General features: G+C 38.7%; 2 protein-coding genes across 2 annotated transcripts; both read right to left on the minus strand.

Annotated features, from left to right (window-relative positions):
• Positions 1-3,809: 3,809 nt before the first annotated feature.
• arl8bb (ADP-ribosylation factor-like 8Bb) lies at positions 3,810-10,526 on the minus strand. The gene is made up of 7 exons (XM_053316506.1): positions 10,335-10,526; positions 8,489-8,569; positions 8,237-8,310; positions 7,913-8,006; positions 7,376-7,443; positions 5,875-5,945; positions 3,810-5,757 (listed from the first exon to the last, which is right to left on the minus strand). The coding sequence occupies exons 1-7, from the start codon at positions 10,455-10,457 to the stop codon at positions 5,708-5,710; spliced, it is 561 nt and encodes a 186-aa protein (XP_053172481.1). The 5' UTR covers positions 10,458-10,526; the 3' UTR covers positions 3,810-5,707.
• A 2,928-nt stretch (positions 10,527-13,454) lies between these two features.
• Positions 13,455-17,710, minus strand: LOC128356071 (N-acylethanolamine-hydrolyzing acid amidase-like). The gene is made up of 11 exons (XM_053316504.1): positions 17,464-17,710; positions 15,649-15,813; positions 15,401-15,524; positions 15,155-15,245; positions 14,953-15,038; positions 14,699-14,871; positions 14,543-14,605; positions 14,400-14,466; positions 14,274-14,302; positions 13,845-13,914; positions 13,455-13,717 (listed from the first exon to the last, which is right to left on the minus strand). Exons 1-11 carry the CDS (start codon positions 17,643-17,645, stop codon positions 13,709-13,711), a joined length of 1,059 nt encoding a protein of 352 aa, XP_053172479.1. The 5' UTR covers positions 17,646-17,710; the 3' UTR covers positions 13,455-13,708.
• Positions 17,711-18,028: the final 318 nt, after the last annotated feature.

Genomic DNA, 18,028 nt, shown 5'->3' on the forward strand with positions numbered 1-18,028 from the left:
GATGACATGCTAGCAGAGGAGAGACTGCAGGTGATCTCAGGGAACATGGATAATATCACATTTGCTCCAGTTTGTATGACTTAGGTGTGGCTGATGTCCTATCTCACGTCCATCTGTTTTTATAGCAGCACGAAGACATTGAAGATTTCATATTTGCTATTCTTAACCACACAATATTTCTGGAACAATGTTCATGTGGAGCTATTGATAGCAGGGGTGAAAAGGAATAGACGTGATAGCAGTAAAAACTGACCATACGCCAGCAAACAATTTTAAAGACCTTCAAGTTCAGTTGTTCATGGCCGCTGAATTACTATTCACCACACATAGCAAGTATACTCCCTTGTTCAAAGAATTACACTCCCTACATCAACTTTTCATTAAATATACATAAATCCAACATGGTTTAATAAAGTGGACTACAGTGAATCTGCCTTAAAATGCAGACTGATAAATACTCAATCTATATGTAAATATGAGGTACATTGGAAAAAAAAAATCAAAACGCAGGAAAAATGCATTAGCCGCCCTATTTGATCAGAGCCCCAGGAGCTGAAGTTATGGTTTTTAATGGAATCTGAGGAGGGGAGAGTGTCGGAGCCGAGGCAGGGAGGTGAGAGTATGAAAGCATTCACAGGGGAGCTTGGCTATCTGAGAGGACGCTGGATAACAGAATGGACCTGAAAGATTACTCTCACTGAGTGGAAATGGAATTATTGCATTTGGAGGTCTCAGCAGCTTTTTCTGCACACCCACAATTACACAAAAAAAAGAAAGAAGAGAAAGTCATGGTTTACCTGAAAATTAAAAAAAAATTACTTTCTTGTTTACCACTCAAACAGTGAAAAGTAAAACAATGCCTACAGGAAACTTCAGTAATGTAAAACACTAAAGACAGTTACGTACCTTTTTAGGATATTGTGCTTGAATACTTTATCCAATAAACAAACAAACAAAAACAACAAAAAAAGAAAACATCGTACTGGCCTCATCAAGTTCACAAAATCATTTTTTGAAGTATTTCTACAAGTATTTTTTAACACAACGGCTAAAAATATGATCATTTACATAATGAGACATTATACTTACCTAAACTACTACTAAAAAAAGATCTATTGACCTTCTAAACTGTTATAAGTGTCTTAAAAACACATACACACATTTAAGGAAATAAACAAATAAGGCAATTTTAAAACAATTACTTTAAAAATCTATGTTAAACCCTCTCACTGGTGTACCTGCATTAATAAATGCCATTAAAGGCCGGGGTAAAATGGCTAAAATGAGAAATGTATTTGTCTACAGAGGCTTATTAAGCTGCGCATGCATGTAACCATCTGTGTTTTTACAGGGTGTAGAGCAGTAAAAGATGGTGATATGTGTCACGTAGCTCTGTCTTAATCATGTGACATTCCACATGTAGTGATTAGCGCCGAATTACAGTCCACACAGGGAGCTGAACCAAGTGTTTGCAGATGCCCGTCAATGCCGTGACTCCAAACCTGTAATCCCCAAACTATAATTTAAGAACTTTGGAACAACACATTTACCTCTCATAAAAGTGAGGCTGTTAGATCCCTGGACAAATTAACCCCACAGTTAGCCGAGATAAAGACAGTGGTGCTATGATGTCATCTCTGTCACATGAAGAAAAGAGGACTTACTGTGGTAAATATAAACATGTGATGTGTGAAATCACATCTCAAATATGAATTACTGTTTATAGCTGTGTCACATTTATAGGGTAGTTCTCTTACAGGAGAGCTTAACTTGTCAGCCATTTGAACTCAGGTAAATACATTATGTTGTTTACATGTGGCACATATTTAATTAAACTCTTCTTGTGCTTCATTTGTGATGTCACAGTGTCAGGCAGGCTGCATCCGCTTTGTAATTCTCTGCTGAATTTCAGTTCCAAACTTAGAGCTACACAGTTCCAGTAAATCACCTCTGGAGCCTCATGTTCTCAGCTTGGGGAATTAGTGCGTGGGTTCAATGTGCACGCTGTATATCGTAAACAGTATGACCTGATAGTCTAAATGCAGGGCTAAATATTATTACAGGCCTGTCTGATAACTAATGAAACAGAGAAAAGAAAGACAGAGGAGGGAAAAAATGTGAATGCTCCAGCCTCGAAAGGGATTGTGTAAGAGTTACTGATGCTACCATTGTACAGGCTTAAAAAACTCATATACAACCACAAAGAGGTAAAGAAAAGTAAAAATGTATCTGGTATCTGGTATTGTACAGGTATTTATCATCAGCTCAATGTGAAAAAAAAAATAAAAAAAAATGTATGACTGACACAGATAACAGTGTGACCTCTCCCTTGCTGTGTCGAAGAAACAGATTATTAGATTGCATAAAGGTGTGATGCCTTCGCTTGTTACAGCCGACGGAGTGAAAGCGCAGGCTTCCTTACACTGCTGAGTGTTGAGTGAGACTGTCCAGGGCTGGAAAAACAGAAATATAAGCGACAGCAGCTCCAATCTGGAACCGTTTCTGTGCATCAGGCATTTTAACAGACAGGAAACTGAGTGAATGCTTGCAACGTCAAACAGCTGTTCTATGTTGTATGGTTCAATATCAATTCAAAACACACTCAAAATTAAAGACAATATTTGGACAACAATGCATCATAATAAACTGCTATGAATATGTGATTTTGATTATATCATTATGTACAGCTCTACTGAAAGTTGAGTCACATCATCAATATTAAAAACATGAAGGTATTAAAAAGGGTTTAATGGAGAGTGAAAGCTATGAAGGACTCAATTTGTCAGGAGAAATATTCAGTTATCTAATTTATGGCTTCATTGGTATTTTAGTTGATGAATGGTCAGTCATAGAACAGACCAACAGAATTTGGACCCTTAAAAAAATGCAAAAAGTGTATTTGTGACAGGTGGTTGGTGCAAAACATGTTGTATTACATAATGAGCACACTGGTAATGGAGTGTAACTATATTAATGGTATGTCGCGCCTTTGGGTCATCTGCATGACCTGCTCTCTACATAAATCCTCGTGGCAGGTTTGTAACCACTACTTAATCCCTCGCGGTCATTGCAATTGCATACCACACACACACTCTCGCATCCACCTACTTCCCCTGCCGACACACTTCGCTCTCCACTGACCCATGGAACTCGTCGGATAACACCTATATCTGTCTGCACTTTCTAACTACTGCCCTGGCATACAATAAATGCCAGCAGCTGTTCATTAAATGCTGCGTTTAAGAAATGAGATTAATTCAGGTGTTCCTGCTTTAACGGCCTGAGTCTGCTCTCCCGACTGCTCTGTGCAGTTCCAGCTGTGAGAACACGGCTCACTTTATTGTCCCCTTGTTTGCAGCACAATCCTCAAGCTTGTTTTAAAAAACTGTGTAACAAAGTGTCACGTTTCTATGCACAATAGCCATTTTTCTGCCAAGAAACACTGAAAGGTGTTAATCACGTATTATAGCATCTGTAAGAGCAAATGCTGCACAAAGTGGATGGTGCATGAAATTTTAAGAACTGAGGGGAGGTCTCTCTTTTGGGATCTATTGTGGGTGAAGGTGTTATGAGATTTAGGTGAGAACTAGTGTGAGAATTATTAAAAATCTCTACAAGCTGAATTGCACAAGCCCTACAGTGATGAAAAAGGAGAGCAAGTATGATGTTAAAAAAAACTTGGAGGTAAAACTTAAGAGTTTTCAATCTGTGGAGACTTCACCACCATCATTTCAAAGTCCTCTGCTTCCACCTAGTGGCAAATAATTAAATAGACAACTACCCAAGAAATTCAGATGCCAGACTAGAAATCCTTAAAAATAAAAACAAATTTATTAGCAATCACAGGGAAAGAACGCATGACATCTACAGGAGCATTTGTTGGAATAAAAATGCTAACTTCTTATTTACAAAGTCTGCAATTGAATGTGAATAAGTTTAGCACATGCACATACAAATTGCAAATAGGCTATATTATTACACAGGTAACAAAGCTTTCCCCGATTACCCACACAGTCACCCACTTTTACAGCCCCTCACTGCTGCTGTGGTCCCAACAATCGACATTTAGGATTACGACGATCACCAGCGGACACAGAACCACATGTGAGATACAGAGAGCGTGAGATGTATTTGGAGACAAACGGTACGGTGAAATGCAGGCGTCAAAGCCACGTAGGCCTATGTACTGTTGCATATCTGGGGACATTTGCACAAAAAAAAATAATTCTGAATTGATTAAGATGCACTGGCCAAGCAAGGAGCAGATAAATATACACGATTGAAGCTAATGCAAAGCATCAATCTGAGAACAGTGGTCGAACCTGTGAGAAATCATTGTCCTGTCGCCGAGAGGAAATGACGAATCAATCAATATGTCTTTTTGTTTTGATTTTTTTTGGAGGGCTGTTAAGGCTTTACAAACAGACTTAAGGATTCAGACAAGGGCGTGACAAGGCATGGATGACATCAGGCATCCGATGCTTTGAACTAAAGGACTGTCTTCTGTTCTCCGTAAGCTCAGCCATCATGACTAACACTGCTTTTTTTCTGTTATCAGAACTGAACAAAGTAGGGATTACGAAAAGGATCCTCGGGCGCACCCATACTGTGTTCAGACAATTTTTTAAAAATCCTATAACAACCTGAGAACTGCAAGCAAACAGTTAGCCCACATTTCAAGCTACATTAAAAAAAAAAAAAAAGTCACAGGCTACAAGTGAAACAGCATTCAAATTACCCATCGTCCAAACAAAATGTAACATTTTCTCACTCACCTCGGTCATCCGTCACCTCATTTTTCATCATTAGTACAGTACTGACTTTTCTCAGACATCAGAATGTAATTATGTGACTACGGAACATAAAACAAAGATTGTCAAGAGATGTTAAGTGTAATCAAGGGACTTAGATCATGTCTGTACTGAGTGTTTTTGATATTAGTGGTTTGGATGTTGCATTGGGCAATAAATTACCGATTGGAAAACTCACTCAGCCGAAGGCACTTAAAACTCTGCTGACCTATCTTAGGATTTTGCCTCAGACACAACAACCACTCACAGTCTTACCTTCTTTTTATCCATATGTGTAAACTTTTAATTCAAGTCACTTATAGAATAGATACTTCCATACGCCCAGCACACAAAAAATGCAGGCTACATTGCTAAGAGTTTATCAGGAATTGAAGGCATTAGCGCAAGCAACCACCATCATCATTTGGCAAATAATTAGTTTAAAAACTACAATCACGCAATGTCATGTAAACACCTAATGTTGACGGGCGACAGAATGGATCTTTGATTGTGGGATTAGAGGAGCTCCGTCCACTATGTAGGCAGGGGAGCGGTACACTGCAACATCATTAAATTCCTGTGTCGAGGGGTAAATGAAACCCATAAAAGAAAAAAAACCTCCACGATGTGCACAGATACAGAGCATGTCCATAATGACAGGCGATAAGGCATGATGGGTATGGACAATCCACCTTCTAGCGAGACAACTTTTCAAGACTCCAGATAGTTGGGGTGGCGGTAGTGCTGTACAAGGGGGGGGGGGGGCTACACATTTATGGTAGTGTACTGGGTGGTGCAGGTGGTGACGGTAGTGAGCAGAGAGAGCTGGATTACTTCACAGAGGCAGTGGAAGGGATGACTGTCAAGGACCCATGACCATTAGGGGCTGAGGCCAGAGCTGCGACTGGGTTTCACTCTCAGCTTCTCCGCGACTTTGAATGCTGGATGAGCCACTGCAGTGTGATATCTGCATGGAAGGGGGTTGGAGGGAGTGGGATGGGGGGGGGGGGGGGGGGCACTACAGATTAATACATATCAAAACATTTGAGTCTGAGTACTTATATGAAAAGATGTATTTCTTTACCTATGTTGTCTTTCTCTTTGCAGGAGACAGAGTAGCAACAGATCTCCCTGTCCTGAATGGCAGATAGGTTCCTGTAGAGGGAAAGTAGCAAATATGAAGTCTTCAATCAAAATCCAATCAAAAGCATTTTTAACATTTGTTTCTATTTTCAGTTGAAAAAAAGAAAAGAATTACTGAATTAGTCTGAGGGACCTATAGTAAGTGTGTTTGCGCCCTCTAGTGGCTTGACAGCTATACTTGGTCTCTGTGTGAACTTTTATCAGCACAACTGAGTCCACTGTAAGCCGATGAACCTCCGGGTGCTTTGTCACTAAAAGACAGTAAATAGCAGCATGGAGGAGAGGATATATTCATGTACTAGGCTATTTTAGTGCACACCAACTTATTTTTCTGATCCACATGAGTTTTAAAATAACAACTATGAGGAAGGGCGCCTGTTTTTTAAGTGAAGAATAAGCAGAGAAAACATCCCAGTCTGCCACATGGGAAAGTAATCAGCCTTTGATGGTGATTAAGCAGAGCGTGTTTGTGCATGCAGGAAAGTGTGCAAAAAAAAAAAGAGTTAGGGTTAAGCTGTACTGTGTGCTTAAAGGGGGCTTTGCTGTGTGACAGATTGGGTCTATGATCAATGTAGAACAATAAATATGAGGCCCTGTATAATGTCATAACACTTTTCACTAAGGTGCTTGGCAGCTTACTCATATTTCAGGTTTGATTAACGTTCTGGTTTGGATGGAAAATGCTAATGATCTAAAAAAAGTGTAATTTCCTGTTCCCCTGTGAATGATAAATTGATTCATTTTACTGCAGTCCTGTACAGACATTTAGGCTGCAGGTACTTATAAGTGAAATTTACTTTCAAATGTACTTTTTTGCTGCTAAATGGTCAGATAATTAGTCAGATTGTTTAATGAGTTGCAGCTGTTAAAGATCAGGGGGTGTTATCCTGTTTTAATGCAGGGTATAAGAAGTTAGCTAGTAGTCATATAAGCTGGTTATTATGTGAATATGCATATTAACAGTTGGTTTAACAAGAAATTTACATTTAAAAAAATGCATCTAATGTGCATATTTCATACCTATTAAAATGTAACAGTGCATACATACATCTACCCATCTATCTAACTAATACCTAGATTTTGTCCCACAATGTTGATTAAATAAAATGGAAATATCACTTGTGACAGGTATGACATTAATATACTGCTAATAATAACTTCATATCTTCTGAGAGGGGTTTCCACAAGATGTATGTGTATTACATTAAAAATGAATATGTGGACATCCCTATGCACATACTGTTGATTATTACAATGTGTAGTCAAATACTCATAATCTTTGGATCACCGCTGAGAAAGACGAACATGACACACCTGATACTGAATTGTCATCCACTAGAGATAGAAAAGTACCATTTGCATACATTAGCTTTTGTCGGCAAACTCAAGAAGCAATGTTTGTGGAGGATAATCAACAAAAATACAGCATCTGAGAACCTCACATTTTTTCAATGAGCTGCTTCTCATCGAGTGCGTTGGGTAGGTCTCGTTTGTTGCCCAGTACTAGAACCTGAAAAACAAAAAGAGAGAGAGAGAAAGAGAGAAAGAGAGAGAGCTGATCAATATCTCACATACAGCAGTGAATCAGCATTATAGCACAGAGTGGTCAGAGACATTTTACAGGATTTCTCTCAACTACGTGCTGCACCCATTGCAGAATCCTTACTGTTAGGACAAATCACGACAAGTCCCGGTGTCCACAGCCTATTGAGTCAGCATTGTCAAGCCCTGTCAAGTCAATTTTCAAATCAGTGTAGATATTGAAATGTAATTTAATATCCTGGCATGGGTTCAAAATGACCACTCAGTGTAAGGTCATCAAGCCTGAGTCACTGCAAGCCATTAGATGTAGTGATTACTAATTAGGAGCGTAATCGCTACTAAAGAGTCACCAGAGCCTCAGAAATCAATGTCATGAACCAAGGCGAGGCTGTGACATCATAGGGCTTCAGGTCTATAAATCACAAGTGGCCTCTTACGGGAATTCCTTGTAGTTGTGGTTTGTCTAAAAGGTTGTGCAGTTCGTTTCTGGAAGCTTCTATCTTCTCTCGGTCTGCTGCATCCACCATGTAACTGCAAAGGAAGAAAAAAAAAAGCAACAAAATCAAACACACTTGAGTTAAACACAGTACCTACAAAGGGTCATTTTGTAATGGCACTATTTTATAGAGAGATGAGGAACATTAATTAAATCAATAAGCATTGTATTCAAATTGTATGTATGATTTCGGTTTGGTTTTTCAGGGTTTCCAGGACTTCAGGAAAACAAATAGTCACAAAGGGCACCTGCTTTACGAACTTACACAATAGCATTGACTCCTCTACAGTAACGCTCCCACATGCTTCTGAAGCGGGGCTGTCCACCTATGTCCCATATCTGTGGTGGAAAAGCACAAGATAAACAAATAACCTAAACAAAAGCCTCTTGACATTATGTAAAACTTTATTAAACCACTATTCTAGCTCTTAAGTGGAGAATATACAGCTGTCACTGGTCCAATGTCAAAGTGATTTGAGTTGGAATATTGAAAGCATTCAGCTGCTCGTTTGCCTACCTTTATTGTCACATTTCCTTTAGTGACCTTCCGCATGTTGAAACCAACTGTGGGGATCATGTCTTCACTGAACTGTCCTGACTGTAGGAGACAAATGCAAGACAAAGGATGTTAATTTAATGAATGCTACATGTTACATTGTTGAAAGACACACACTGACTGGAACATTATGCACTGAAAAAGAATTACAAATATTGACATGTATCTAATCCACCTCTCAATGTCATGGCCTCATAAAAATGTGTCACCATGCATTTAAGTCAGTGCGTGTTGTTCTGATTCAGAAGTCACATGAAACATGTTGTGGGTGTGAATCATTTCTGTGCAGGGGGCCAGAATAAAAAACAAGAACTTCTTTGACTTTAATAGTAATTTCTGGCTGCATGAAGCCTCCATCTGAATTTGAATATTTGTCCCTTTACTCCATAAATCTTGTTAAGATGATGCCATCTTTGCATCAGCATACATTATCTAACAGTCAAGGTTTCTGCAACAGACACCACAACTCTGGAACCAAACAATTCACAAGCAATTCCTACTGAACGTATACACACTCATAAAGTACATACTGAGAGTGAGAGTGGCGCCGCAGGAAACTGCTTTGACAGATGCTGCGTAGTTTTAAACCCCTAAAGAAACTGAAAGCATACATGTGACTCATATATGAACTGGGCCCAAAACAATAACCTTAAAATGACTGTGTGAGGAACTCTGGTCAAACCCAGTTACAGATCACCTGACATGACCACAAGAGAGCTGGTTATTCTTTGATCAGTCTTGGCAAGGGGTGTGTGACTACAGTACTTTAGCCTACAACTTGACTTCCTAAAACTGCGGTGTGGCCTATCACCTAGAAACACAGACATAAACAGAAGTGGACTTCATAATATAACCTTTACCCTAACTGCAGGCCGTGTCAAGGCTTTGACAGGCTAAGCAAGCAAGACATAACAGAAATGAGGCCCAGCAAAAAAGACAAATGTGAAACATTTACAATGTCCAAATCTTGAACAGGAAGGTTTCGAACACACATTTATAAATATATATTAGGGCTAAGTGATATGAACAAAATCAAATATCACAATGTTTTTTAATATTGCGAAAGTATTGTGGATGTCACTATATTATACAAAATATTAACACAATGAGATTTTTGATAAATAATTATCAGTAATGTGGATATAATGACGAAGTGGGTAAAGGCCAATAATATAGCAGCTAGAACAATCTTCCCTATATTCTAGTGCAGCCTTTAAAACCAGGAAAAGAATACACTTATGTCATAATAAAATCCAGAATATGTAGACTCATAACAATATCAATATAATATTATAATATCAATATATGGCCCAGCCCTGTCCATATCACCTGTCTCCCTTCTAGGAATATAGACAGCTGGTAGCCTGTGGCCACGGTGCCTCCAGGCCTCGTTCGCTTTAATGTACTTTAAATGACGTAGTTAAGACTGACTGTTTACCACACCAAGTGTAGCAGGGTTTGTCAACACATCGTTGATGTTGACACACCAGCAGTTATTACAAAGCTCTTACAAGTACGTTCACATGACCGATTTCCTAAGTAAGCGCACAGTCATACCAGGAACTTCGTCATTCTAGCTAGCCTCACAAAACAACACAGTAAATGTGATATTAATGTTAGTTCCACACTAATATGTGAATGTTTGAAGATAATAAACTACCCAGTAATGGACACGAATTCTGGAAACAGTGACACAGAAATGCGACGATGTTATTTCAATTTGAAACATATTCAAAGAACCGTCCACAACCTCTCCCAGCTAGTAGCCTGGGCCCGCACTGACTGCGCTTGTTTGCTAGCTACTTACTGCAATCACATTGACGAATGTGGTTTTTCCGGAGTACTGAAGTCCCACTAATGTAAGCTCCATCTCCTCTTTCCAAAAGAGGGACCTGAACCAGTCCAAAAGCCTGTTTATGAGGGCCAGCATCTTGGATGACACAGTAGTCGCAGTCGCTGCGGCTGTCTGGATGTGAAATTGCTAGCAGTCTACACAGGAAGTAGCTAGCTGCTTTGTCATATCATGTGATCTACAGACTAATGTTGTTGCTTCTGCGCATGCCAGCGGAGGAGTGCACGAGCATGTGCACGAGCCTTAAGACGCGTGCAGAGCCTGCAAAGAAGGGAAGGACCTGCTGCTGGACTTGCTGGACTGGTTGTGAACCAAAATTCAACTACTTGTTCTCACAAGAGAAAATATTGTGTTTGGTACCAACACAAAGGACTTTCTGAGTTTGTTTATGTTATATTATTTTAAATAATTAAAATTTCTTACCAATAATGTGCCTTGTATGTAAAGAGGTGTCTATTTTAATGGTGGTTTATATTTAAATGAATCATCTTCAATTAAAAAAGAAAAAAAAACACACGTTTTGAACTTTATTTGGAACAATATTCATACATCTTGTCAGAATATTAATTATGTATTCTTCAGAAAATACAAGTTGATTCTTAACAGAAAGGCAAATAAAACAGAATAAAAGTTACAAAAATAAAATAAAACAATAAGTACGTGTACATATTATAAATAAATACATAAGGCAAAGTATCTTTACATTCTAGTCAGTGTGTTAAGATTCAGTCAGATTTAATCACTTAGAATGAATAATGCATTTTGACTAAACAGGACCTGGTCATTTAGGAAAATTAAAACAACAGTTATTTCTGCGTGATTAATTTCAAGAAAGTGAGAAGATCTGCTTCGAAAATGGACAAGAGGTAACAACAATAAAGCAAGCGTGCACCTGCTGTAACAAGTTAAAACTTTTTTAATATTCCTCTTTTTTTTCTGATGATGTATTTGTTTTGACATGCGGTATAACCAAACTGGATGTGGGCACTGAGGCGCAAAGGTTTAAGTGCATGTTTAGTAGTTTTCAAAACATAATGCTAATTCATGCTTATTTTATCTATCCTTTCTGGGCGGCAGTAGTGGTTTTCCAACAAAAGGGAGTTATGTGCTTTCAGTGTACATGCATATGGACATGTCTTTTTTGTTTTAAGAATTACTTGAAAAAAGAGATGACAGGAAAAGACAGAGACAGAGGTGCAACAAAGGTCCCTGCCAAAATTGAACGATTGCTATTCATGATCGCCATCTTGACCTTTAAGCTACAAGACTGTCCCAAATGTCAGCATATTTGCTTGGGAAAGTAGTCTAGTAGATCTAGTATTGTGAATTAGAAACAAACATGTAAAACTCCAAAACCAATATGTAGGTGTCACATGTGCAGTCATAACATACTGGTTGGAATATTAAACTTTATGGTATGAAAGCACTCAGAAACTTTGGACTTTGCACACTACATCTCTAGGTCTTTTACTTTCCTTATCTAGGTTCCCTAGTACACTGATTTCAAATAACAAAACCAAAGTTCGAAATTTAATTAGCTGCTTTATATTGATTTAGGAATATTGTATACCAGTTTAACATACTGGATATGGAACCTTTGTGTGCAAATGTAGAAGTTAGCAAACCAGTGGAGGAGAATGTTTATGCTTTTTATGGATAATAAAGAGATCACAGTAAAATGACAGAGAGAGATATGCAACAACGGTCCCAGCCAAACTCAGACAGGAGGTGTTGCTTTTCACTGTCGGCATCTTAATACAGAAAGTAGGGGGGGGGGTGTAGATATGGTAAAATCAATATTCACGTTGGTGGTAATGACTTCCGATTATGTCAGGCGGAGTTCACTAGAATGAATGTGTCTGCCACCTGACCACTTAAATCAATTATACCTAAAGTGAACTGAAGTGGGGCTATTCATAAAAATCTAGCAACACTACAAGATAGGAGAATTAAATGTGGACTCTCAAACATTAGATCTCTGTCATCTAAAGCTGTATAAAAAAAAATCTAATCTCTGATTATCATATTGATTTATCTTAACTTACTGTAACCTGGCTGAGTTATACAGTATATGTTAGCCTAATTGAATCCACTTGCCCCATTCACATTAATACTAGTTTTATTTGATCTCTTTCAGTTATTGTTTAACCATGGGTAGATTCTGTCAGTTGATCTCTTTTCAGGTTTTAGTTGAAAATGGAGTCTTGACATTTTCAACCATGTCATTTGAAGAAGTTATAACTGTATGGATCAAATGATCTCATAATATTCTAAACCATTATTTTCAATCTGTAAACTATACAGTCACTACAGAGTGTACACATCTGCTCATAATTTCTAGGTAAATGTTATTAAGATTATCTCTACTACTTATTTCAGCCTAGTTTTACAAATCTGAATTTGATTGTTGTTATTGTTGTTTTTAAATATTATTTGTGAAAAAAATAATATTATTATAATATTATAATAAAAAAGTGACTGAGTGCATGTTTGTTATTTAGTATTGCCCCAACATGGATATAGATGCTGTGTGAACGCAGCCATCCAGCTGTGATGTAGAGACTGCAGAAAAATCTGGCTATAGAAGGCCACAGATATTGGTAGAATGCACATATACAAATATCCCCTAAAATCTATTTTATGTTACAATACATGCTGTTATATTTAATTATTCAACTTTAGTGACATGACCAGACTCATTTGTGTTGTTCACTAAGGTCTTGTTTCTTCTGCTAAATCCCACTTGATCTCTTTCATCTGACCACTGCAAATATTTGGGGGTCACTACCATGTCCTTTCTGTCCCACTCATTGTTTAGTCATCTCTCAGGCACCACACCAGCACCAACCGGTATCGTATCAGAGAGCTCAGATCCTTGGATGGGGCAGGTTCAGCATGATTCAGCCTGACACTATGAAGGCTGTGACGTCTGTGTCAAAACATTCTTTATAAATCATTTTGCATCTGATTCATCATTAGCTGGTCATCTTATGTGTATTTTTTGTATGTACTGAATTTGTATTTCCTATTGATTTAACACTGAATAAATGTATACATTGTGCTGCAGATGGATACCTTGTTTTTATACATATTTTATTAAAATTGAAAAAATAATTTGCAGGTACATAAAGTTAAAAAATCATCAAAACAAATTTATTTTTCATTAGAGGCAGCAAATCATTATCACTGTAAAATACTTGAGGTTAATTCCCTTCTAGTCTCATTGACTATATTATTTCGAAAATGATCACAAATCAGCACATAACCAGAAGTCCAGCAAAAAACTGCTATCTTCTGGCTGCTTGATGTCTGTCAGTTCAGTCAGTCATTTAGCAGCCCTTGAAAGAGATGATAAAAGAGTGAAAGAGAGTGTCACATTTTCTGCGTTTTGTCAACATGTATTATTCTAGGACAAAATGATTGAGAGAGAATTTGAAACAACACATGTATATGTCATTTTATTACCTGTTGCCAGACAAGTGTATTATACTTCTCAGGGGCTGCTGCACTCATTGTTGTTGTGTAAATCGTAATTCTGTGAGATTATCAAGACATTCAATGGTCATTATCAAATGTTATGTGATACATTATTAAAATGAAAAAAATTACAAAAATAATATATACCTAGTATAAACTGTACATTTCTTAAAAATACCATAAGGCTGTATAACTGTATGTCATCCACTCAAAATGTTAAACATCTGGCTGAACCTCAGCTGTTGCTATTCTATATGCAACTTGCTATGTGTTTAAGTATGTAGTCAAACAAAGGTCTATTGACAATGTTGCTGAAGTTGAGCAAAGGGAACTGAAACTATCTCAGCAACCTGAAGATGTCATGTGATTGCTTAAAACAAAAATGTGAGTATAGTGAACAGATAACATCCCCCTTACCCATTACACACTGGAAACTGCGACAACACCTGGATGGAAAAAAAGACTTGTTATTAAACATTAAAACACTTGTTATAAATTCACAGTACCACCACTTTTTATGTCTATTTATTGATCCATACATACCTGAAAAAGTGTATCCATGTTGATATGATCCTGGCCAGTAGCATTTAATGCTTTGTTTGCTGCCTCTCTAAGAAAGAAGGAACAGCAGTATGATAAAAGTCACAACAACACTGTAGATGTATTAATCATGTGAGATGACTCACCTCCGATGGTCACTGGCTGGGGGAGGAAGCCAGTGGTCAAAGTTCGTCTCTACTCTGAACCATCTAAGAGAGGCACACATCATTTTATATTTGGAATGAGTTGGGCAATGATACTCAGTGAACTCTGCATACATTGCATTCTGCTCTAATGCCTACCCTCCATTCAGAGGCTCCAATGGCCAGATATCAGCGGGGCCACCTCGGTCTCTGGTGATAACGGCCCCTTCCCCCGCTCGCACCCCGCCCACAATGTAATACACCCCTGTGATGATGGGGATTTTGGAAAGACTCATCACTGCATCCTGAAAGTTCTCAGCCCCCTCCAGCGTCTGCACAGGATACACACAATTATTCAGTTTCATTTCCACATATAGTACATTTTCTGAGATTCACTTCCTTAACGTGCTCACCTCCCTAACCAGCCAGCTGACTGGAGATCTTCGCAACAGAAAAGCAGATACCAAATTCTTCCAAAAGTTCCACAAGTGTTCACTACCTGGTGATCACACATGCAAACACACAAACAAAAAAACAAACACAGATAAGTAAAAACATCAGGCTTTTGCAACCTTTCTGAACAAACACAACTGCTGAAAAGAAGTGAAGTCTTACCTCGCTGATCACCAGAGATAGTAAATTTGTTTGGACTCTGCCCTGTCCACAAACCAACATAGCCAGCAAAAGAAGTTCCACGGTACGCCACCTGAGAGGGTGAGCCAACAAACTTCACCATCATGCAAGGAGTTTCATTTTGCATCTGTTAAACTTTACTGACTCTTTACTGATTCTAAGCTTTCTTAGTATAGCTAGAGGTACAACAACTGTTTAGTTTTCAAATGCTTTGAATACATACTGTACCTCTCCATTCTTGAGGAAGTTTATGTCGACAGTCACATTCCTCAGAACCTCATGTGGATAATCAAGATTCCTGCCGTGGTACACGTTGCCATTTTTGTCCTGAGCTACGATGCTAGTGCAAAATCTAGGAACGCATAAAGTTTGTTTGCATGAATGAGAGGACTTTCACCTTATTCCTGCAGACTTGTCAGACACTGGGTGCCTCTGAATAATAAAGAATGTATAAGTAGATTTAAAGTCATACATACGCAGATACTTCATAGGCAAAGTTGAGGAGGATGACATCCGAAAGGCTTCCGCCAAAGTGTGAGGCCAAGCCACGAATCTCCCCTGCGTAAGGCTGAGGAACGTAGTTTTCCAAAGACTCCACAACAGGTGTAAGAGCCTGATGTACCCATTTTGGAATTGTGGAGCTGACAAAAAATTAAAAGGAAACCTGTTTGGGTTGTTGCCATCACTGTCAGTAATAGTGGAAGACAGTACTCATTAACACAGAAGTTAAGGTGTAACTTCACCCTCAGGTATGGACCTTACTCCACCCACCTAATCAGTCTAAAACATTCTTAAAAGCATGCTACAAGCTGTACCTGCCTAAAGCCAAGATATATCTGGCTAACTCACTAGTCACATTGGCTAGCTGAAGCTTCAGTCAACACAGAGCTGAGAAGAAGACAAAACAGTGTGGCGACAATTAAATGAACCAGAGGTCAGTTGTCTGAGAGTTCAACTTGGTTTATTATAACATAAAGACAGTTTTAGAGGCCGGAGTTGAAGTTACATCTGCTGCTGTGAATAGGTTCAATAATGAGGTCGACTGAGCTCCAGTGACACCGCAATTTAATGTTTGAAAACGATGAACAAACAGCCAAACAGCTACAATTGAATGTCTATTTTACTTCCAGCTGTTTTTCCTCCCACAACACAGATGGAAAGATTTCCCCATTGACTGTATAAAGATGGATGCCATGATAGCTTCCCAGAAGTGAAGCCTAAATAGATCAACCACCCCCTGGTGGCTGGCTGCAGTATAGGTCATACATCCTGCCCTCCATGTTAGCATATTGGACATGAGCGAAACTAAAAAAGACAGAAGAAGTTTTTGTCATTTTATATAGTTCGTATGACACAGTGTTTGACAGAGTGCTAATTTATCTGATAAGTTTGTCTTTAATGACTAATTTAATTATATTTAAAGGGGTTTGAAGTCATGATTGACAGCTGTGAAAGTCGCTCTCTAACCTCCGTCAGGTGGTGGAATGGCTCAGGGGGCATGTGGAGGCATGCCATCCAGCAGGTCAGTTGGAGATAAACCAAGTTAAACACAAACAGGTTTATTTTAAAATGGCTAGTCACACTGTCTTCCTCTGAGCTTTGTTTTGCCTGAAGCTGTTAATGATGAGTCTCAGCAGCAGCAATTTCAGATTCTACGTCAGCACTGGCCCTTCCTTTTCAGGGCTCATGAAGTTGAGCTATTGATGAAGTTGAGCCAAATCAGCCCATGAAATGCTGATTTCTCTAAATTTGGTGTGAATGGCAATACACACCAACAATGATCTATTTTATCACAGTATGGTCGTTTAATTTAGTTTACAGCTCAAAAAACAAGTCTAAGTGTGCAATAACTCTTCAATGAACTCATGGCTAACTCTACATTTTAATACACATTAATAACCCTTCTATTGTCTACGGACAAGACAACAAGACTTTGTAAGCATGTTACCTAACTTAAGTGTTTTGATTTCTTATTTTGGTTATCTGTGGTATGCCACTGATTGTTTACCTTTGCTGATAATGTAACATGAAGTGAAACCACACCATCTGTAACTTGGTGGTAAATATAGTAATGTATATTTCGATCTTGACAGTCTAATTTGAAATAGCCTATTTATGAAACACTCATATATTCTTAAAAAAGTTAGGTATGCACTTTTAATAACTTCTCGTCAGTGGCCACAACTTCTGCAATTTTACTAACTGCATCATTCATTACATGGTAACAAAGTATTTCACAAAATAAATATGTCTGTATCATAATTTCATTGTTGGAACCGATCTAAACTTACTCAATGACCTCTGCAGCAGCCTTCTTGAGGTAGTCTATGTCAAAGACTTTGAGTAGAGGCATCCATCGCTCCTCTGGATGTGTATCCAGGCTGATGTTGACTGTGGGTGGCGCGAGGTTTGCCCTGCAGGACAACACCAGGACGAGCAGCAGCACCGCAGCCCGCTGTATCAAGACCCTCATGACCGATCCGGGGACACTGGAGACGGCGGAGCCTCTCCAGCTGCGAACTCTTATAGTGCGTTCATGCCGTGTGATCTGCATGCGGAAACAAAACAGAGACTTCCGCCCCCTAGTTTTTCAGAATAAATGGTCGGCCAGAACACGCCACAGAACCGTGAGTTTAGGGCATTAGAAGGACGAGTGTGTTAAATTAGTGATATGTAGCGTTGACTGAATAACTGAATAACTCTCACCCTCTTCTCCAAGTGTGCAGGGGAACCTACAGAGGCTGCGAAAAACTCGAAAGGTCTCTTAGTGTTTTGTTTGTCCGTTTGCTGGCATGGTATGGTCCACTTGTCCCCTTAGAGGGAAGGGTAATTGCAAATCAATACAAAGTTGTTCTG

The sequence above is a fragment of the Scomber japonicus genome, chromosome 3 (genome assembly GCF_027409825.1).
Source record: "Scomber japonicus isolate fScoJap1 chromosome 3, fScoJap1.pri, whole genome shotgun sequence".
NCBI classification, from domain to species: Eukaryota; Metazoa; Chordata; class Actinopteri; order Scombriformes; family Scombridae; genus Scomber; species Scomber japonicus.